The sequence below is a fragment of the Pholcus phalangioides genome, unplaced genomic scaffold (assembly GCF_987345545.1).
Source record: "Pholcus phalangioides strain wild (caught in Gottingen) unplaced genomic scaffold, Ppha-v1.0 ptg000010l_1, whole genome shotgun sequence".
Classification (NCBI taxonomy): domain Eukaryota; kingdom Metazoa; phylum Arthropoda; class Arachnida; order Araneae; family Pholcidae; genus Pholcus; species Pholcus phalangioides.
Window position 1 is genome coordinate 6245699 of NW_028301603.1, and position 24210 is coordinate 6269908.

Consider the following 24210-nt stretch of genomic DNA (forward strand, 5'->3'; position numbering starts at 1 on the left):
CTGAAGAAGAAAAAAATATCAATAAAATATGATAAATTACTTGTTTTCAAAGAAGTTTTTAATTAATAACTTCTGACGTTTTTAATTACATTTTTTGTATTATGGCATACACGAAATAAGGGGCCATTCAAGTATTACGTCAGCATCGGGGAGGGAGGGGTTTCGGATTTGCTGACTTTTGATGACGGGGGGGGGGAGGGGGGTTTGGATAATGATTATGTCATCAACCACCCTTTATGAAAATATGAAATATTCTAAGCTGCTAACGAAATTTTGCTGACAAGGGGGGGGGGGTGAAAAATGGCTAAAATTCTGCTTACGTACTACTTGAATGGCCCCTAATTAGCTAAATGTAAGAATCAAAAATTTTACTTACCTGTAAATCGTTAACATGTATGTAATACAAATTAAGAACTTGCAAAATTGTGTGTATGATTAATTTTATTTCTTTACATCTATAGAGGGTATCCCGTAAGTGCTAACGGGGCCATTATTCAATCGGAGGTGTATTAGAGGTGTAGTTTCAATTTAAAAAAATTCTCGAAATATGTTCAAAAATTACGCTTCACCAGTTTGAGAGAATGAAAATACAGTGTGTCACGAAAGGAAAAAACCCAAATTTTTATACTGTACGTTTGTCCTCTAACTGCCGATTAGAAAGCGTGTCCGGAAAATTCACCGCCAGCAATTCACCGACAACAATTCACCGCCGGAAAATTCACCGACCAACAATTCACCGCTAGGAAAATTCACCGACCAACAATTCACCGACATGCAATTCACCGCCAGGAAAATTCACCGACCGACAATTCACCGCCATGCAATTCACCACTAGGAAAATTCACCGCTAGGAAAATTCACCGACCGACAATTCACCGCCATGCAATTCACCACTAGGAAAATTCACCGCTAGGAAAATTCACCGACTAGCAATTCACCGACAAAAGTTCAATGCGAGGGAGTGAGCGATTGAGTTACTGAGTGAGTGAGTGACTGAGTGACCGAGTGAGTCAGTGACTGAGTGACCGAGTCAGTGATTGAGTGACCGAGTCAGTGAATGAGTGACCGAGTGAGTGAGTGACCAAGTGAGTGACTGAGTGACCGAGTAAGTAAGTGATTGAGTGACCCAGTGAGTGAGTGAGTGAGTGACCCAGTGAGTGAGTGAGTGACCCAGTGAGTGAGTGAGTGACCCAGTGAGTGACTGGCTGACCGAGTAAGTAAGTGATTGAGTGACCGAGTGAGTAAGTGATTGAGCGGGTGAGTGAGTGACCCAGTAGTGACTGAGTGACCGAGTGAGTGAGTGAGTGACCGAGTGAGTGAGTGAGTGACCCAGTGAGTGAGTGAGTGACCCAGTGAGTGACTGAGTGACCGAGTGAGTAAGTGATTGAGTGGATGAGTGAGTGACCCAGTAGTGACTGAGTGACCGAGTGAGTGAGTGACCCAGTCAGTGACTGAGTGACCGAGTGAGTGCGTGATCCAGTAGTGACTGAGTGACCCAGTGAGTGACTGAGTGACCGAGTAAGTGATTGAGCGAGCGAGTAAATTGGTTAGTGAGTGAGGGAGTGAGTGAATGGTGAGTAAGTGAGTGAGGGAGTGAGTGAATTGGTTAGTTAGTTAGTTTTTAACCTAGTAGTGTCACAAATGATTAAAAAATCCGATTGTTCCGAAAACGTATTTATGATGAAGTGTTGATTTGAAGACACTTGGATCGGGCGTCCTCTTCGTCGTCAGACGCGCTTTGACATCGACATTTGGAACTGCTTTCAAGGAGAACCCGTAACGATTTCCCTAATACCAACAATTCTATAGAAGGATGTTCCAACAGCAATTATCTGCTCACCACCCAGATATATGGAAGTTCATCGGTGCCATAAAAAGAGAACAGAGTTTGAATGAAGTTCGGATGGAGCAAATTGTAAGTGGACAAAACCATCACATTGATTAGGAGAAAGAAATACCGGGACTCTGCGCAGAGATTAACATACCCCTTGTGAGTGGCCACGATAATTTTTAATTTTTATCAATTTTAAAACGAATAAAATCCAGGGCCCACATCCAGTAACGGGGACCCAATACGCAGATATTTAGTGGGGCACCCATACACTGGATTTATCTCGAACTTCCGCTGTTGAAAATTCTACAATGTTAAACGACAGAAAAGAATTAGATTCATCCAGTGCCCCCAAAATGAAACGAGACCCCTGACTCGGAAGCCAATCGGGCATCCCCCTGTGAGGGCCACTGCAAATATTCATTTTACCAACGAATAAAATTCAGCCCCCCCCCCCCCTCACGCAATTACCCTTGACCGAATTCGCAAATTTTATGGGGTCCCAGACTGGCTTGGGCTTCCACTATCGCAAGGACCCCTGGAAATGAAACCTTTTAACTTCCCCATGAAGGTATATGTGCAATCCACCGGGTACCCCGACCCTGTATGTTGGGAGCACTGCTGATATATGTATATTTTACGTATACATACCTCTCGGCATGACCCCCACGAGGGCAGGGCTGGCAGGGGCCGGAACGTTTCTTATCGCTTTTTGATATTTTCACACTATAAATTAAGCACAGAGGGGCCCGTGAAAAAGCTGGTTTGGGGGCCCGCCATCTATTTCAGCTTAGTAGACCTGCTGTAGGATGTGGGAAACTCTGGGTACATGCACATTAGTTGGTCTCGATGTGTCAAATGGGTCCCGATATATCCAAGAGTTAAATGAAAACTTGACCCCAAAATCGTAACCGACTTCCGTAACACAAAAACGTAACAGATTTCCATCACTCAAAAAATCACCGACTCCCGTAATAAAAAAATCGTCACTAATTTCCGTTGCATAGGAAGTATATATATACGTATATAGTAAATATAGAGTACATATACTAGATACGCACTAAGGCGGGATTCCTGAAAGTTCATCACGTGAAATCGCGGGTAACAGAAATCCATTGGTTACTGATGATCAGCGATGTTTTTTATAACATCAAAGTGATAACAGGACATGATTTTAAGCATTTTTAGGAAGTTAATTCATCGCGTATCCACTTACTTTATTATCTTTTAATTCTGTTATTATCCCTTTTAACATTTCATTAGAAGTTTCTGAGTAAAACAGAGTTAATGGAATTTTGTTGAATATACTATCTTGTATTGGGCAACAGCAATTTGTAATTAATACAAATACAACAGGCAAAATGCCCAGCGAGGTGGCTGAGAAAAAGATGCCCACAATAAATATTGATGTCATATATTTCAAAAATACAGCAACCCGAATCCGTATCATCTGAATTTCTTCTCATAAAGTCATTATTTAAACTTTACGCCATGTCTTTAGGATATGGCACTTACTCACTCAATAGATCACTAACTCACTAGATCGCTCACTCACTTAGCAACTCGCTCGCTCGCTTACGGACTGACTTACTCGCTCATTGAATCAGTAACCCACTCGGTCACTCAGTCACTCATTCACTCACTGGGTCACTCAGTCACTCACTGGGTCACTCAGTTACTCAGTAACTCAATCGCTCATTCCCTCGCTAACTGACTCGCATCGAACTGTCTTCGGTGAATTGCATGGCGGTGAATTGTTGGTCGGTGAATTTTCCTAGCGGTGAATTGCATGGCGGTGAATTGTTGGTCGGTGAATTTTCCTAGTGGTGAATTGCATGGCGGTGAATTGTTGGTCGGTGAATTTTCCTAGTGGTGAATTGCATGGCGGTGAATTGTTGGTCGGTGAATTTTCCTAGCGGTGAATTGCATGGCGGTGAATTGTTGTCGGTGAATTTTCCGGCGGTGAATTGTTGGCGGTGAATTTTCCGGCGGTGAATTGTTGGCGGTGAATTTTCCGTAAACCATTAGAAAGTTGTTACCCTGTCTTACTTGAGGCCAACAAAGAAAAATACAAGTTTCTGAGTTCACTAGTCCCTGAGATACTCGAATTCAAAAATCGGGGAAAAGTCTGGAAGGAACAGCGTAAATAGGGCAAGAAGCGTTGTTCGTTAGTTTTTTGCTGTTGTTTCATAACGTTTCTCCGATTTCTGAATTCAAATGTCTCAGCGAATATTTCACTTAAGCCCCGTTTACACGTGCGAGATTGGAGGTCACTTTGGTGATTATTACGTGCATCACATCTTCTTTTTCTTTTGGGGGGGAAAAAGGAGGGACGAAGATCCGTTAAAAGAGTCCCATCTTCGTTGCGGAATAATGGTGGGTGACACCGACCTCCTCTGCCACAATCCTTACTGCCGCGAAAACTACTGTAAGCTCCTTCGTCAGTCATTTTGAACCAACCACTTTCGTTCGACCCACGTAACCATGTGACGACTTCCAGAAAAAGGAAGGGCAATACCGGCATATACTAAACGTCATGTAACGGGTTGTAGCAAAAACCCCTGTTACGGGGAACTTCCCGGGATATTTTATTGCATATGTAAACGGGGCTTTATAAACATGTAATTTTTTTTTCTGCTGTCCTCAGCAGATACGGGGCGTCAACTTTCTAATTGGAAGTTAGAAGGAAGACGACCGTATAAAAATTTAGATTTTCTTATTTTGTGAGGCACTGTTTTTTCACTCTCAAAACAGGTACAAGATACTGTCTGAACACCTTTTTTTAACATTTTTTAACATCTCCACGACGGACAGTTGATGAGATAAAGGCCATATTTGCAGTTACAGAACACCCTTTATACACATATGAATTTTTTTTTGTGCCCATTTAACCGCTTCGCTTGCAAGGTATTGGCGAGAAATTCGGATGATCTCTATTTGACGAATGGGAGATAAATATGGTAACCTTGTCCTAACCTAACCACACGTTAGATAAAGGGAAAGAAGTTGAAGGGGGAAAAGTAGAATAGGAAGGGAGAAAAAACAAATGAAAGGAAAACAGTATGATATAGATAAGTACAGATAAGATAGAGTAGATATAAGAAGAAGATTTCTATTTTCACCCTCACCCATCCTGTTCTATTTTGCTCTTATATGTATATAGTTGAAGAATACGTCATATGTGGGGGGGGGGGAAAGAGAGAGAGAGAGTCACTAATAATTGTATAGAATTAGAAGGAAGGTATAAAAAGAGCAACTGCGTAGGGTTACAGCAAAGCCTCGCGATGATGAGGAGAGAGGGAAGAAAACACAGATAGCGATTGTTTGAGTTTACTCCAAAGCGTTCATACGCAGCATTACTTCCTTGATCGTAAAGTAGTTATGATAAGCACCTTAATGACTACAACTAACGTGCAGACTTCCGATACGCCATCCATATTGTAAGAGATTTTAAGAGGGTAATTATTGGGAATTATTATTTTTTTCTTTTATGTGGATACCCTGTGCTCAAAAACCCATTTAGAAAGTCCTGTCTCTTCTGGAGGCCAACAAAAAAAAACTTCCACGCTATTGATTTGCTGCAAAGGCAACTTTCCTATGAACCATGTAGGAAAATTACGTGCATTTTGGTCACAAATTAGAAAAGCGTTTCACTCTCGTCACAAATCCTTTTTTTTACCAGACTCTCACCACGCGGCTCTCCCTAAGAATATTCCAGGGCCGCAAGGGTATTTTATTCAAGGGGCCGCATATGTAGTAATTCTATTGTTGTCTGTAAAGACCTTACACGTGAACGGTTTAAAAGAAAATGGGCGAGTATAATGTGAAAGTGTATGTATGTCTATTCTTTATACAAATCTACAACTTTAGACGAATCGTCACCAAATTTGCATAAATACCAAACAGTACCAGGATTGAACCATATGCTACTTTTAAAATTCCTCAGAGCTGGGAAAATGCCCGAAATGGGCGAAAACCTTCGGGCAACAATGGTTACTGGGACCCAACAGTCTTTTTCGGAATGTTTACTTCGGTTGTCATGGTTCCCCAACAATGCGTTCCAGACATGCACATGCCTTTATAATGGTTTGATGCTGCCAATATTATAAATAATAGTTCATTCCTCTATAATGGTTTGTCACTTTTCCAATCCTCCCGGTAATGGATGAAAACCCGGGATGCGCCTGGTATTTTTGCTAGTTCTAAATATACCCAGTTGTTTACTTATTTCCGGCATTAATATATCATCTTGCTCTGATCGATCAGTTTCTGACGTCTCACTGATGAGTGGCCTATAAATAAATGCCCAGTAATCCGGTTGCTCTGGGCTCGCAGTTCTTGGAATCGTTTAATTATCCTGGTCGGGGTTCTCGAATGAAAAATTTACCCCGATGGTGATTAGTGATAGGAACACCTTACGTAAACATTACACGTTATACGAACTATATTCCCTTAAACGGAGGACATCGCCCTTTCCGAGGAATATTATGATAGTGTGTGTCACTCCCTTCACGTACTCTCTCGTGTTCCCTCTTCTGTGTGTACATGCGTCTATTCGTCCCGTAGAGAAATGAATACCAAGAACTACTCACTTGCATGAAAACCGAAATCATGTTAACCTTCGCTTTCAATCAAGGGAATTACAAAAAAGGCTACATTTTTCTCCGAAGCTACTGACACACTAACGGGAATTAATCGATTATTTTTATGGTCGCGATGACATTTTCCCCGTGTTCGCAGTGGAAAGCCGTAAAGGCTGGCATGTTATGCAGGATGTGTTATGAAGCCGTGACATGCATTGGATATTTTAAATTCTTGTAATTATTTGCCTTACTGTGAGGAGATTTATTTTTTTTATCAATGTGTTGAAGATTTACTCACTGTGCAGGTCCCCGTTAAGTAACGTTGATCAAGTTATCTTTTGGACCCATTTGCGATAGCCCTTTCAGACCCTGGCGCTATAAATGTGTGTGTGTTGATTTTTCTCAGTGTAGGAATTATCTCTTTTGACCTCAGGGATTGTTAAGCCCTTTTTTAAAGGATCGTTTTAGTTTTGAGTTAGAAGTATGGTGAAATGGTGAATATGAATTTTCGGGGCAGCACTTGGATTAAACTTCCAGGAGGTTTTTATGTTGGCTTCCAGGAGAAAGTACTAACGGGAAAAGTGTGATTTATTTTAGCAATAAAATTCTAAGAAAGGACTGTAAAATGAATATGAATATCTTACATCATGTTGACTGAAAACAATTGAACGAAATGAATTATTTTTTCGTAGAAAAAAAATTTGAAAATTAAAAAAAAAATAAAGATTTGATGGCATTTTTGTTTTTAATGCATTTTTTGGGGTACCAAAAATGCATAAACACGTTGAAAATCCCAAAATAAATTAATGCTCGGGTCTAATATTCATAGGGATTCAATGCAATGATGTTCTGTATAATTTCATACTGAAATTTCAAGTGAATGTCATTGCTTAAGACTGTCGTTTCCATGTGTCTGAAACTAATCTGCCAAATTATAGATTTACCATTATCTTTCCATCGAGATATTATCGGCATTCGAACCAACGTTCTCGCTGTTAATTGTCAATGTGTCAAATCGTGAGGAAATCTTTAATATGTCGAGTAAATACGTTATGGAATCAGCTATTAGCCACAATTTGGTGCATTTGTATGGTCACAGTGATTCCCGTTTTGAATGGGACTGTCCCGTTTATGCCTGATGTCATTTTTTTCTCAGCACAGACTTTTTTTTATTGTAAATACGTTACGGTACATGTTCGAAGTCCAGGATCTCCATGAAGCGCGACCGAAAACGCCACACATTGCCACTTACTAGAGATTTAAAAATATATATTTATGTAAAATTTTCAAATTATAAATTTCACGTTTACTAATGAAAATGAAAAAAGGAATAGAAATTTTCCTGTTGAAAACTTTGCATTTATCAGTAAAAAACCAAAAAAAAAAAATTTGATCAAAAATTTTGCGTTCATTCGCAAAAATATTTTTCAAATCAAATATTTCGCATTTTTAATGGCAATTTTCTTCTTTTTTTTTCAATCAAAAAATTTCGAGTTCGTTTGCAACAAAAAGATTTCAAGCAAAGTGATCGACCAATTACTGGCAAATTCACTGAGACGCTAGACTTCGAACATGGACTGTAGCAATTATTGTCACCGGACGTAACTCTCTATATAGATCTTGAGATAATTATATTTCGTTGAACACCTAAAATCTCTTGTGCATACTTTAACCCTTTAGGTACCCGTGGAGATTCTATGCCTTGATGGTCCAAGAAAGCTAGTCTTCAAGTCGGCGGTGTCTTGCGGTTGTTCAGCGTGCGTCAAAGGATGAGATCACACACAGACTCTTCCGTTATACGTTTCTTTTAAGACACACTGTATTAAACTGAACAAACAAACACGAGAGCAGCTATTTGTGACTATACAAAAAAAAAAAAAATATATATATATATATATATATATATATATATATATATATATATATATATTGATTGTTTTTTGCTTTCATTAATGTTTTGCGTATGACCATTTTGTTGTGTGTGCCCATCTCAATGTAATGAATACTTACTCTTGCGAATGGATACTTCGACAATAAATCTGTTAAAATGTGATGTTTCCTTCTTGGACTGGTGTGATAATTCATATTTTATGAGCTGTGTACAGCAGTAGATAGAGTTGAGGTTAGCTATGAAACTCTGGGCAGAAATCGCAAGAAAAAAATCCAATAGAGGGCGTTTCGTTATTCAGATGGAGCTAATTTTTACAATTATGTGACCCACTGGCTGGAGATTCTAGATAGACCGATGTCCATCACCCTCTATACAACTTCTTATTCTTAGCCGTACATGCATCTCGTACATATTCCTCTACGGAATTTCTTACGAATCGGTAAATGCCGGTACGTGTTGTGTGTATATACGTGGCCTCAACCTATTTATGTTGTCAGAGTTGCGCTTGTTTTTTCGTGTTCTCCCTGGTGCAATGAAATTCTTGAATTTTCATTTTATGTAAGTACATGCTGTAGCGCTGCCTGCTTTCTGCGGAGAGACTTTTTCACACGGGACACCGACTCGCACGCGCATTCCCGCCTCGAAGTTGGAAAACCGCAGGAAACAAACCACCTTCAGCCGATAACTGCGTTCGAACCTAAATCCTCACGATGAAAATCCAGCGCGACTGCACAGCGGTCTTGCGGACTGGTGAAAACAGTTGAAAATTTTCACGGATAGGTGGAAATTGGAGAAATAAGTTGATGGAAATATTATATGTACAGTATGTTTCGCTACTATTACTACTACTACTAAACCAGACATGCACCTCGTCTATATTCCTCTGCGGAAATTCTAACGAATCGGTACACGTTGGAATGTGTGTGTACGTATAGTGAACCTTTTGTGAAGTTTGTTTTCGTATAATGCTTGTTATGTGTAGTGCTGCCACCTGCAATCAACTTTTTTAAACTATGAGTTTTTCTCAACTCATAGTGACTAGACTGAAGTGTAATGAATGAATAATTGTAAGGTTGTAGTCTGTCGCTCTCTGCGGTAAGACTTTTTAACGGGATCGGCTCGCATTCGCGCCTCGAAGTTGGGAACCGCAGAGCATGTCCCACTGGCCGCTGTGGTGGTCGAGTGGTCAGAGTGACGGACTCGCAACGCGAGAATCCGAGTTCAAACCCCCACCGTCACCGCAGTGGTACAATGAAGCTACAACAAACTAATCAATCGTCAGGGAACTTTCAGCCTTGTTTCATTGCATTGCCGTTGTTTGTTTCATTCACATTATTATTTGCGGGAAAAAAACAATTTTTTTGATGAAATGGCCCTTATAGGCAGTGCCGTAACAAGGCAGGTGTAACAGATCAACCCACACAAGGCACACTTGTAGAGGGGGTGACCCAGAATAGGCCATTTTGGGCCCGAGAATTGGCCAGAAGGGGGCATAAATGCATATTCTTGCACAGGACACAGGAATGGCTAGTTGCGGCACTGCTTACAGTCTTTTTTAATTCCAGTCTTCAATTTCTGTAATTGGTTTAAAGAAGAGAAGAAAGTTCATATATTTTTTTCATATTTGTCACTGTCCATCTATTTTTGGGAATTATGCATAATTACCGGTAAAAGTGATAAATGCAGTGAAACTTAAGCAACCTTTCTTTGTCGAGACAATTAGTGATTATGCATAACCACCGGTGTACCGCTTTCACACAAGCACAGTAACATATATATTTTAACATTAAAATGTGTGTGGGAACTAATTGCGACCGAAACCAAACGTCGTATAAACGAAGTCCCACTATACATCGTACCTCCCCATTAAAATGGAAAAATGTTTGGTCCCATTGGTGTTCTTTATCGAGAGCATAGACTAAAGATATTTGACATGAATGTCGCTCTCCACTTGTTAATACAAGAATTACAGAAGACTGGATGTTGTGAAGATATTTGTTACTTGAGATGTTAATTTTTTAAGGAAGGAAAAAATCCGTTCGGCATATATACGCTCTAGCGAAGGAAAATCTCTATCTCCTCTGTAGCTTAGTGGTCAGAGCACTCGTCCGGCAATCGAGGGACCCGGGTTCGACTCCCGGTAGAGGCAGAGATGAGTTTTTTCCTTCCTTAAAAAATTAACATCTCAAGTAACAAATATCTTCACAACATCCAGTCTTCTGTAATTCTTGTACTAAAGATATTATTCTTACTCTGTGATCGAGAGGCTCCACTGCGTCTGGATTTATCTACTCTTTTGTGTGCATTTAGGAACGAAAGCTTTTCGTAAAAGCTGGAGTAAACATTACAACTTCTTATGCGGGAAACGTTTGAACGTTTTCTTACCGTTTCGGCTGTAACGGTAAAATTGTTTTATCCTTCTTCCAGGTGCAATATGGCAACACTGTTAAGCATACGATGATTCCGTAAAACGGGTCCTCATCTACTTATTTTCCTCTATTTATTTTTTTATTATTTTTTTTCAAATTGAATTAGACAAAGAGAACCGAAGCAGAAAATACCAATTTCATCGTTTCCTGTCCCTTTTTTTTATAAAGAAAAGATTTTTTTACACAAGGCATATTTCTGCAGCTGAAGAACGAGTTTCACATTCCAGTCAGACGAGATTGCAGCCTGCCATACCATTCTGAAAACGCCGATTCTCGTCCGATCACCGAAGTTAAGCAGCATTGGACGTGGTTATTACTTCGGGGGGTGACCACCTGGGAACACCACGTGCTGTTGGCGTCACTTTTTAATGTCCGAGTAGCATGGTGGTAAGATGCTCGTCTACCACCGTGAAGGTTGCCGTCACGGAATCGAGTTCGAATCCGGGGTGGGAAGACACAGATAAGATATTTTCCCATTACGAACTTGGGGCGATCACCGATAGACACCCACCTCATTAATGGTAGTAAATTTCAATATAGCGATATGGCCAGGTTTGGTGAAATAGTCAGACAAGATTGGCCTCGCATTTGAGTCTCCCGATTGTGATGTAGCTCACTGAAGAAATAAAAGCTCAATGGAGTTTTTGATTCTTTTCATAGATGGCTTGAAAATTTTCAAGAAACGACTTCCCAACAGCAGGTATAATTTTTCTCGGAGTTTAGCTGATCAATTCTTCTGCAAGCCCATTAAATCTGCCGTTGCTAGTTGATGCGAAGTACCGAGCATTGAGCTCTCGTCTTCTTCGTCTTGGTTTCTTTACTTTGGTAGAGATATTGATCAGTCAATGCCAAAATGATTGCTTAAAAAACAATCATCGGTGTTTTTTTTTTAATTATATGAAACGCTCTTCAGTTATGAACGACGTTGAATGACAATTATATTATACAATTGACAATTACATTACACAAAATTAAACTATGGTTTATATGCCTTTTTTAGTACTTTACAATAGCCAATTCACTCAGTACAGTGAATACACCTTATCACAATTTGCAGAAGTTATAACATCTGTTACCACATTAGTTTACTCATATTTTCAATATGTATATCTGGGAAATTGCAAATATTTTAATTATCTGTAATATAATAATAAAATAATCCAATTTTACTAAAGTGATTTTACCTGTCACAATTTACAAAAAGTAACATTATTTTACAAGTTCACAGCATATTTCAATTCAGAAAAAGTTGAAATGTATATACACGAAATCTCTCATATTGTCATCAGAAACATTTGATGTTGCTTTTGAACATTTGACAAATATATTAGACACAGATAAAATACGGTTAAATGTTACAAATGGTTACTGTTCTTATGGTTATTATAATACACAGATTGTGGTCTTCTATAAATTTAATAAATCTTGCTGGAAATGTCCTTTCGCATGATTTAGGCAGATGTGGAAGAAGAGCGATGGGTCTGTATGAATTATTGTATAGCCTGAGTGTGTGTTTGTGTGGAGTAAACAGAAATCCCGTCCAACGCCATGTCCAAAGTACAAATGTAGTATGTGCTCCCGAAAGGTCACAATAAGGGGGAAAAATTAAAATATTCAATATTAAAAAAGAAAATCGTTGGTAGACCAAACCATATAACGCATATAACACATATAAGAATGGAGACAACACATACGGATACAAGAATGAGTACAATATACCAGTGTCAAAGTAAATAAAGTGGGTTATAATACGATGACTTATACAGAACTAATACAAATAGAAATGCACAATATAAATATATATTTTTTCCCGATCTATCCTTTTTCCCAATTCATTTTTTAATTTTTTTTTCATTTTTTCCTCGGAGAAACATTTATAACAAAAATAATAATAGAAGACATAATATTCTTTATCAGTAGAATGTGCAGTCAGTGTGCAATACCCTTTTTGGCCTATGTTATACAGGGTGTTCTGTTATTGGACCGACAAACTCAGAGGGTTGTTAGTAGACATCAAGAGGAAGAAAAGTTGCAATGGAAACATGGTGTCGCAAACCACGTTGAGAGGGTGAAAATCGCGAAAGACGCATACAGGTTTCGACGTCACGATGGAATGACAAAAAGTACAATAATAACTACAAAAATATTTATTTGATTAATTATTACAAGAGTTGTCGGAAGTGGCGGCCGCTCCGTCATTGCAGAGTCTACAACGACGTAAAAACGATTCCCGGACACACTCGAAGATACCAGGTATGCTTCTGATGTCGTCCGCATAAAAGCGCTAATTTACGTCGTGGTCCGCAGCGCGTGATCCTCTTACCCCAGCGAACGCGTTTCGTGACGCTGCTTACGTCAGATATGGTGAGCGAACCCAGGAACTCATTCAGCGATCAACTGACATCACATTTAGTCTGGACTCAAAACCTGCATGCGTTTGTCGCGATTTTTATCCTTTCAACGTGGTTTGCGACACCATGTTCCAATGCCATTTTCGTTCCTGTTGATGGCTAATAACAACCCTCCGAGTTTGGCATAGTGAGTTGTAGATAGCTGCTTGATGAAGTCCAGTATAAGTGCATTATATGTATTCCATTTTATATTTATATTATATTATATTTTCATCGGTGGTCCAGTGCAACTAACTTGGAAGAAACATGTTGTACAGGAAGGTTTTTGTATAACCATGTTGACTTTATTTCGGTATCAGCAGGACTTACGAGATATAATTTACTTTTACCACTGCATTACAGCGTGAAACAGACACATCTTTCGACGGACGTCTCGTAAACGACGCTTTCCAGCTACCCTCACAGAAAATAGTCTAGGCAGGATAGATCGGGTGATCTGGGAGAAGAAGTGACGCGCCCAACGCAGCCAATCCATCTATTCGGAAAGGCAATGTCACAGGTAGTTTCGTATAATACTCAGGAAATGCGCTGGTCCTCCATCGTGCTTGAACCAAATAATCTCTCAAAGATTTGCTAGTACATTTCGCAGTAAACCAGGTAACATCTGCTGAAGGAAGGCGGAGTGATTCTGTCCGTCTAGGGCTGGTGAAGTATACGGGCCACTTAAGTGGTCGTAGATAATCCTCGCCCATGTATTCATGAAGAACCTTTGCTGGAATCATCTCGAACGTGTCGCATGCGAATTTACAGTGGCCTACACATGAGTGCTCTGCATATTAAATATGACCTCACATATGAACGTAGCCTCGTACGTAAACAGGACATGTGCTAGAAAGCTGTGGCTGCATTATACCCTGAACCAGCATACAAATGTTCCAGGTTGTGGGAAATCGGCTTCATTTAAGGTCTCAACCCGTTGGAGCTAGTAGGGGTGCAACCTTCCTTAACGCGATACACGCCATACCGTCATATGGTAGAAACCTTAGTCACGAACTATCATTCGTGCTTAAATCAGACTTCGGTAAAGATTCCGATAAAGTCTTACCGCTTCTACGGAATTGGCGTTTGCAGTCCCGTAAATAAGGCAAATATCGGCCTTCTCAGCATTCGAATAATGCTGCATCTCTGCTGACAAATAGTAGAATCAATAGCTGAATGACGCGTTCTGCGAAATTCGACATTTCACCCACTCCAGAGAAAGCGCTTTCTGGTAGCTCGCCTCCAACCCCACATTGTATGGTGAAAGTTTTTTCTTTTGGCGAGTTCTATCACCCCTTGCAGTTCTGACCATAAGTTTAGTTGCACCCTGTGTAAGCATTTTCATCGGTGGTCCAGTGCAACTATATTATTATTGTATTAGCTCTATAATTACCACAGTTATCTAAGTAATGTGGTACGATCTAAGGAACCATAACTGATTTAATGAGCCATTCGCGGTTTCACTTTGTTAAAGACTGTACTTAGGCATGCATGGCTTAATCTTTGAGATGAGCATATGACTACTGGCATGATTAACCAAGTATGTCTTTCGGAATCTAATCCGAGGTCGAGACCTCCCCCGAGCGGCACACGATGGCGTCGTCGTGTTCGGCACATCTCCCTCGTCTTCGCCTCCGACCTCAACCGCGAGTCGTCCGCCATAACGATCCGTGTTTCATTCTCACCAAGGCTCCTAGGAACCCCAAGCTAGTTCGGCGGGGATGGAATCCCCACCGTGCCACGCAACCCGTCAGTAGTAGGGAAATGTGCGTCACTTCGGTCCGCGTCCGCCTCCGGCGCGCCGCGGCGCCTCGGTTACCTAAGCCGAGCGCAGCGGGACCAGGATGCTTAAAGTGGCGGGTGAACACGAGAATCGACCCCACTGTGAGAGGGGAGATGTAGGCACTCCTGCGTCCCAAACGATTGCCCACAGATAACCATAGCTACCAGTTCCAATTGACCAGAGCCAACCGTGTCCCCACAACTAACTGAAGTGTAACTAACTTGGAAGGACCATGTGGTACACGAAGCTTTTTGTATATAACCATGTTGACTTTATTACTGTATCAGCCGGACGTATAAGATATCATTTGCTTTGACCAATGCACTGCAGCGTGAACCAGGCACATCTTTCAGAATGACGTCAAAACCAAATCTACATTAAAAAGCAATACTTAAGAATTACAACTTTACAAAACGATTACATGTTACATGAATAATCTTAAATATGAATTATCAGCATGCATTATATGATAGATTGGGGGATATTTCCATAGATAGATAGATAGATAGAACCGCTCACAGCCCCGGACTGATGCAAAGCACCTTACTTCCGCTACCTCAAAAGAGGCAGAGTTCTGTCGGAAAAGTTAGCAAAGATTTATAGTGGTGGCTCCCCTTGCCCTGTGCTCGCAAGTTTCGAATTACTCGCGTCATTCTCCCCATGAAGACAGCCATCAACTCGATGCAACGTACAAGCCATTTGACAAAAATGAGTGACTGAATCCAATGACTAGGGAGAAAAATTGCACGTGCGCCCAGTGGCACATAAGGGCCGGAGACCGCAGACTGGGATTTCTAAAGTAGTGTGGAAAAGACTTGTGGACAAGAAAGAAGAAAAAGAAGCTGGCATGTTGAAGTGGGAGAGATTTGAGAATGGTCTAAATACACAATGCATACAAATTACATATATACAGCACCTCGACTGTGACGGGAAACGAAGAAACAAAGCCTCCGTCCACAGCGCTGAGCAGTATGTTCTGCTCGCTCTTCCCCTTACAGAACATGCAATATATACACACACAGAATACACACATAGCCCGCACTGCGACGGGAACAATCAAACAGAGCCTCCGTTGACAGTGCTGGGCATTCACATTTGAATTACATGCATAAATTATTTACTTTACAAAAATTCCCCTTTTTTATACTATTGGGAATGCACATAAACATTACTATGAAGGTAGTATTGGGTACAAATAGGATATTTCCATAATTAGACACTTACCGACTCATGGAAAGAACCTTTCCCAAACATCGATCCGTGAATTGAATCGTTCGTACGTCGAAACAGCATCGATTTGCTTATTCGGGATCTGAAAAAATGGCAATTACTTTCAAACGGAAAAAAATTTAGAGTAGAAATTGTATTAGAAAAGAGGAAACAAACTCCATTCTCAAAAATGGTGGGTATTTGAGTAATAAAGTTTATTGTTTTAATAGTTTTCGAATGTATTAAAAAAAAAACAGTATCCCCTTATAGACGGACTCGCATCGCGAGGATCCGGGTTCAAACCCCATCGTCACCGCAGGCTGTTGTTGGTTTTCTGCTGTTCCTAACTTCGAGGAGCGAATGCGAGCCGATCTGCCCGTTAAAAAGTCTCGCCGCAGAGAGCGACAGGCCTACAACCTTACAATTATTCATTCATTACACTTCACTCGCTGTGTGAGTTGAGAAAAACTAATAGTTTAAAACAACTGCTTGCACATAACAAGCATTACACAGAAACAAACTTCACGGAAGGTTCACCATACGTACACACACATTCCAACATGTACCAATTCGTTAGAAGTTCCGCAGCGGAATATGGACGAAGTGCATGTGTGGTTTAGCAGTAGCTACGACAAACTGAAAATTAAAAAATGCCTGAATAAAAAATATGTAGAAGTTATTCACACATACGGTAAATACATATATATACATGAGGGAAAATGTTTTTGTAAATGAATACATATATATGCACTAAGAAATAGGAAAGATGCATTTTAAAAACACATCTGCTTTTTTACGCATGGTGATTTTAAATGCACATTTTCTCATTTTTTGCTCATATTTCAGAATTTTTGACTTTTTCAAGATTTCTAGTGCATATTCTGGGTGTTTAATGCATATTTTGGCATTTTAAGTGCATATTTGCATATTTTTACATTTTAAGTGCATATTTGCATATTTTTACATTTTAAGTGCATATTTGCATATTTTTACATTTTAAGTGCATATTTGCATATTTTTACATTTTAAGTGCATATTTGCATATTTTTACATTTTAAGTGCATATTTGCATATTTTTGCTTTTTTAAGTGCATATTTGCATATTTTTGCTTTTTTAAGTGCATATTTGCATATTTTTGAATTTTAAGTGCATATTTGCATATTTTTGAATTTTAAGTGCATATTTGCATATTTTTGAATTTTAAGTGCATATTTGCATATTTTAGGGCATATTTGTCACTTTTTGACTGCATATATATATATATATATATATATATAATCCGGGCTCAAGTTTTGTTTTTCTTTTTATGAGGGGTGGCCAACCTTCGGAATTTTCTATCAATTCTTCAATCAAAAATACATTCTTCCAACTTTTGAACAACAATTTTTTTTACAAATGAGTTGTTGCAGTCTGCCAAACCTATTAAAATTATTTCTCTTAATATTCCTTTTTTTTTTTTGCCAATTCGTAAATTTTTCCTGATATTCATTCATTTTCTGCCGCTTCACAATATTAACCGCTTCACGAATTAACCAATCTCATATGAGAAACTTACCCCGGCCCGGCGGCGTATAAACAAATCCTACTTTTCTAGCAACATTATAGAAATTTCGCTCATCGTGATTGGTCGAAGTTAGTGATGAACTATTACGTCACTCTATCGGATGTATTCACCCCAACACAGTTTAAAAAACTACAATCGCAGCTTAAACGATTAGCGATCGACAATCGACACGGATTGGTTAAAATCCCCAATTTAACCAATCTGTTTCGATCTTCAATCCCTTCACGTGCGATTTTTCCTTATTGTTTGTTTTTTGCCGCTCTGCAAATTATTTTTCCTATTTATTTATCATTTTTACGGTCCGCAAATCAATTTTTTATTTTATTTCTTCCTGTCCACAGGTGAAAAAAAAGCTTAAAGAACACTGATTTGAACCATTTCTTGTAGACATATTGAGACTTGTGACATCTACCGTATATTATTAGTACGAAAGGGTTTTTATCAGATCGTTACAACAGCGTAATATTTCACGTTGATGTTTGATGTTTTAATCAGGAATTTCTTTAATCCTTTAGATCCTTTTAAGCATATACGGGTACTCGAAAACACACACTCACTATTTATCGTGTATATTTTTGGGAGAAGATTACCGTTAATTCAGAAAATAGAAATGTTTTCGCGAAAGCATTCTTCGAATGTTTCAAGCTGGAGAGAGGGATACCATGAGAGAGAGAGGTAAGTATTTGTTGGTAGAGTAAAATACAAATACAAATACAAATACAAATACAACGCCACAACAGGCAAAATGCCCAGAACAGGGGAAAGTTCTGGCGATTTGTCTTGGGAGATACCTAGGAGAGCAAACTACATCCAAAACGAAAGATTAGAACTCAGAAAAGTATTTTGAATCTATTTAAAGGTTTCGTTATTCGCTCGAGACTATTTAGCTTGACAACAGAAGAACTCAAAAATATAAACGAATGTATAGGGTTTTATCCTGCTAATGCTTTCATCAGTTGGGTATTTTAGAAACGTTCTAGAACTGTGAATTTTATTTCGTTATCAACGTAGATGTACAATATGTTATTATTTGTATCATTTGACATCGAGCTCATTTATATTGGTCCTCTGAAAAGCATAAAATAGATTTTATTTTTCTTTTAAATTTACAGCTTATTGCAGACATAACACCAAACATGGCCCCCGCTCTGTCCCTTGCGGGATATAAGCGGATTACCTTGCGGCTGGGCCATGCTGGAAGAACTCTCCTGACATCCGGGACCGGCGAACATCCCCCGACTCGTAAACCACCGTGTCCGCCCCGCCGGGACCCCACGCCATCCCAAGCAGCCACACTCAGGGAAGCTCCCGGAGACCTCCGAAGGTCAAGAAGGAGCACAGGTGGACCGCCCGCCAGATCTCCGACGCAGCAAAAACATTCCGGCGGCCTTCGGCTCCACCAGTCCACGGAAGAACACCCCCGTCCACCACTCATCGCCCAAAGGAGCAACAGAACGGAACCAAACGTCCGTCCCCCTCCGGCAGCCCGCGCCCGTCCATGCCACCACCGCACCAGCTTATTGCAGACAAATTGGTAACACGAAAGTTTTTTAACAACTGCCTGTTGCGAAGATATATTTCGGAAAGAGAGAAAAAAAAGAGAGAAAAGCGGAGAGTGGCGTCGTCCTTGTATAAGTTGCCATCTGGTGGCAGCGTCAGCAGTTGTGAGCTTGGCCTGAGTCTGGTCCGGCCGTCCATGTACGGTCCCTTTCAGTGTACACGAGCTCCAAGGAAGGATTGAGAGATTCTGTGCCTCTGTAGTCTAGTGGTCTAGGGCGTTCACCCGGAGAGTGAAAGGACGTGGGTTCGATTCCCCGCAGGGGCAGTTGAATTTTCTCTTCCCGAAATATATCTTCGCAACAGCCAGTTGTTAAAACCTTCGTATGGTAGCGGAGAGTGGCGTCGTCCTTGTAAATTGGTAACATTTTATTTTCTGGATAATATGCTGAGGTGAACTCGGAAAGAAAAGTCATCCTGTCTCCGCCGGGACTCGAACCCAAGCCCTCTTGCACACCGGGCAAGCATTCTACCATCTACACCACTGGCGACACGACCCTGCCTTCCTTGTTTCACGCACTATGGCGTGAGGCACTGAAGTAGAGATATTAGTAGCCTCTCTTAACTTCGGGATTTCGCCCCCAGGTGGGACGGTTTAGATAGATAGATTCAACCCAAGTTATCAAGGAAACATTTTATTTTCTGGATATTATGCCTGCATAATATCCTTGATATCTTGGGCTGAGAAAAAAAGCCATCTATCTCTCTAAAGATTGGTAAATTCACTGGTCAACAAATTTTATTCGGTGTTTTCTCTTTTTTATTCATTGGTAAATTAGAAAAATTCTTTAGTGTCATTTGTAAATTTTCTCTTTTTGAGCCAAATGGTAAATTCTCTCTTTTAGATACGATTGTTAAATTCTTTCTTTTAAAATCAATGGGTGAATGTATTTGGTCATCAATAAATTGTATTTGGTCTTTTTAATAATAAATGCTCTTCTTTAGACTGAATTAGCAAATTTTTTCATTAATAAATTATAGTTGGTGTTGTGATTTGTATATTCTCTCCTTTAGAACCAATTGGTAAATTCTCTCCTTTAACGCCAATTCTTAAATTCTCTTCTTTTTAGGGGATTGGTACATTTTCTCTGTGGAGTTAATTGGTAAATTCTTACACAATAAATATGGTATAGGTGTTTTAGTTTGTTTATCCATTGGTAAATTGATAAATTCTCATCTTTAGAGACGGTTGGTAAATTCTCTTCTTTAGAGTGAATTTATGAATTTTCTCCTTTAAAGCCAATCGGTAAATTTTCTCTTTTAAAGCCAATCGGTAAATTCTCTCCTTTAAAGCCAAGCGGTAAATTCTCTCACCGATAAATGGTATCAGTGTTTTAAATTGTATACCCATGTGGTAATCTCTTCTTTATAGTCAGTAGGTAAATCCTCTTCTTTATAGTCAGTAGGTAAATACTCTTCTTTATAGTCAGTAGGTTAATCCTCTTCTTTATAGTCAGTAGGTTAATCCTCTTCTTTATAGTCAGTAGGTAAATCCTCTTCTTTATAGTCAGTAGGTAAATACTCTTCTTTATAGTCAGTAGGTTAATCCTCTTCTTTATAGTCAGTAGGTAAATCCTCTTCTTTAGAGGTAATTTGTAAATTTCCCCTTTAGAGTCAATTGATGAATTCCCTCTTTCAGAATCAATTGGTAAATTCTATCCTCAATAAATATTGTATTCGGTGTTTAAATTTGTTTATCCATCTCACGGAAGATCATGAACAGAATTTCGTTAGTTTCCATGAATGAGAGCTAAATCGGTACAACCTTGTTATTTTACAGATTCGAAGGAATTTGGAATGAATCCGTTTGAATAGAATTTCTCTTTTTTCATTGTGGCTGCGTTCGTAGACAATTGATATTCAACAAGAAGAAAATTTCGTAACACATTGCGATAATGGTGCGATTCATGTTCCTGAAAACACACACTCTGCGAAAGTCAAACCCTCCTTTAAATTTAAGATTGAATTTAAGAAACAGAAGAGGATGGGAATAAAAGTGAGGTTGTGAAGTCATCATTTACATCTTTCGAGGTTTTCACCACTTTTCTCTTACCTTTTTTTTGGTTACTTATTTGTCAGACTATGTTTTTACATTATGTTCACTTGGCACAAAGGAGAAAAACGATGACTGATGTGAATAAAAAAAAAATATTTATTTTGCTTCCGTTCACAAAATTATTTTGCACATAATTTAAAATTTAATCGATATACATTTCTTTCGACTTGTATTGTGTATTTTTTCAATCAATTCAATGTTAGATAAGATATTTTTATATTTCTTTCTTTATTTCTATTTCTTGAACACAAAACGCAGAAAGGTTAGATAGTTTTTCAGACACCCTATATTGAGCTTTTACTTTTCAGTAATTCTCTATAAATTTTCTATTGATAGTCGTACCTCTTATTTCTTTCCAAGACGATTATTAATTTATCTTTCCTTTGTTACATATTTTTTTATTTATACAGTATTTTCATGTCTTTAGAATGCGTGTATAAACGCAATCAGAATCTTTGTGTATTCCTTAGGGTATTTGTTCAATCAATTCAATGTTAGATATATTATATAAAATTTTATATATTTTTTTCTTTATTTCTATTTAATTGCACATTCATCTCGAAATATTTTCGACGTATTTTTTGTTCGACGCTATGTTACGTTACTGAATTCAGTAAATTTTAAATAAAATGTTTCATTTAGATAAACAGAACTTTTTAAAACCTGAAAAAATATTTTTAAAAAAATTTATATTAAAAAAATATACATATTTCAAAAATATTTTTTTTTTATTCAGACCATTTATCTTTTTTTTTCGTTTTAAACCTCTTTTAAATCCACTTAGATTCATTTACTTTCAGACTTCTTACCTATGTAAGTTTTATTTCAAATTAAATTCTTTAAATTACAAATATTGAACTAATATTGAAACAAAATTGAGAAAATCAAATACTTGTTTCGTTTTCACATTAAGTGTTTAGTTAGACTTTTTAAATTAAAAGTAAGTTCATTTTTGATTTTTTTTCCCCATTTTAATTCAATATTTTTCAAGGTATTACTTTAATTTAAACATATTAAAGTGCGCGATCGATGTAATTATTATTTAATTTAACTTGAGCATTCAAGAGTGTTATTTTATATTTTACATGTTTAGAAGATTAATTTGCAGATATGTAGTTCTAAAACATTTACTCACAGAAATAATGTTTCTAAATATCATTCACACACACAAAAATAAACTTTTCTGAATGTTATTTAAAAAAATCACCAAGAATATCGTATACCTGCAGAACGGTTCAATTAAATTATACTAAATACTTTATACTATATATGTATGACATATTTCGCTTGGTCTAATCATTTGCCGGTAACGCATTTGAAAAAATTTCTATAAATATTATTAGAAAATATTCTCTATTATTATAGAAACACCTTCCTTACTATTATGAAGAAAAAAATATCCATTCGTTGTTATTTAAAGTCATTACTTTAACGCATAATTCGCAAGCGGCATTGTTTCGAAAATACAAGGTGTCCTGTAACTGCTACTATGGCCTTTATCTCATCAACCGTCTGTCCTAGAGGTATGATTCCAATTTAAAAAATCCGCGAAAGGCATTCAAAAATGACCCTGTTTTTTCTAATCTAATCCATACGCCATATGGACCATGGAAAAATGGAAAATGAAATAAAAAACGCTTTTTTATTGCATTATTTGTTACACTTTTTTCGCTCCTCATGGTCTCATTAAAATATCCTAAAAGTTTGGCTGTATTCGGATAAGCAGTTTTAGAGAAAACTACTCTGTATACACGGGAACTTTAATTATAATCACCCTATATTTGAGAAAACTTAGCATCCGTTTTTTAAATTCAGCAATATTTACTGCCAAAAATATGAATTAATTGTTACGGGGATTCGTGCACGATCCTGGCATCCCATGCTTTCGTATGGGAAAAATCTCCTTCTTTCAAGGAACATTTAAAAATTTTCTAATAACTTCAGGCACTCAATTTTTTTGTCTCAAATTCTCTATAGATATTTTCATACAATTTAATGGGAGCATTTGGGATTCTAGTTGTTGGTTATTATTATTCTGTTATAGTTCTATAGAACTGTCTATAGTTCTGTTGTGGTGGGTTGGTAAGATGCGGAGTTACAGATGGGATGGGTTCAGGGTACATGGGTTCAAACCCACCCACCTACAGAAGATACACTTGCCGCTGTGGTGGTCGAGTGGTTATAGTGCCGGACTCGTGATGCGAGGATCCGGGTTCGAACCCCACAGTGGTGGTCGGCTGAAGTTGGTTTTCTGTGGTTCCCAACTTCAAGGCACAAATGCGAGCCGATCTCCCCGTTAAAAAGTCTCGCCACAGAGAGCAACAGTCCTACAACGGTAAATCATTCAACCATAACACTTCACTCATAGTTAGTAAAACTGGGGCAGATCACAGCACTACACATAACAAGCATTACACAGAAACAAACTTTACGTCAGGTTGCACTACACGTACACGCACATTCCCGCATGTACCGATTCGTTGGGGGGGGGGGGTTCCACGGGGGGGGGGTGCATGTGTGGTGTAGCAGTAGTAGGTAGGGGCTCGGGGATCCATGATGTTCTTAAGTCAGCCACCTCGTTGGGCAATTTTCCTGTTGTGGCGTTGTATTTGTATTTGTATTTATTATTGTTTTCTTGAATTTTAACTTCCACAACATGCAGCTTTCTTTTAAAAATCACTCAAATGTATTCCTACATAAATAAATGTACCACAGACTGAAATTTACTCCTACAACCACTAAAATTTCTTTAAACAATTTTGATGACAAATCCTCTTGTTAAACATGTAACACCTTATTAAGACGTCACCAACGAAGAAGGCAAATTAATATTCTAGGGCAAAGTTTATCAACTCTTCCATGTAACGCCTTGTGTTTGAGATACACACACAAAGTTTCAAAACATTTGAACAAGTG

At 38.6% G+C, this 24210-nt stretch overlaps 1 protein-coding gene, 1 non-coding gene and 1 pseudogene across 2 annotated transcripts in view; all 3 read left to right on the forward strand.

Moving 5' to 3' along the window:
* LOC149080801 (thyrostimulin alpha-2 subunit-like) overlaps positions 1–8278 on the forward strand; it is a 106009-nt gene extending 97731 nt beyond the window's left edge. Inside the window, exon 4 of the mRNA XM_089237292.1 lies at positions 8095–8278. Coding sequence (XP_089093418.1) covers positions 8095–8187 — 93 coding nt within the window. The 3' untranslated portion in view covers positions 8188–8278. The remainder of the gene's footprint in view (positions 1–8094) is intronic.
* A 2695-nt stretch (positions 8279–10973) lies between these two features.
* Positions 10974–11092, forward strand: LOC149080802 (5S ribosomal RNA; annotated as a pseudogene).
* An 8340-nt stretch (positions 11093–19432) lies between these two features.
* TRNAS-GGA (transfer RNA serine (anticodon GGA)) lies at positions 19433–19506 on the forward strand. Its single transcript has one exon. It is a non-coding gene; the product is annotated as a tRNA-Ser (tRNA).
* Positions 19507–24210: the final 4704 nt, after the last annotated feature.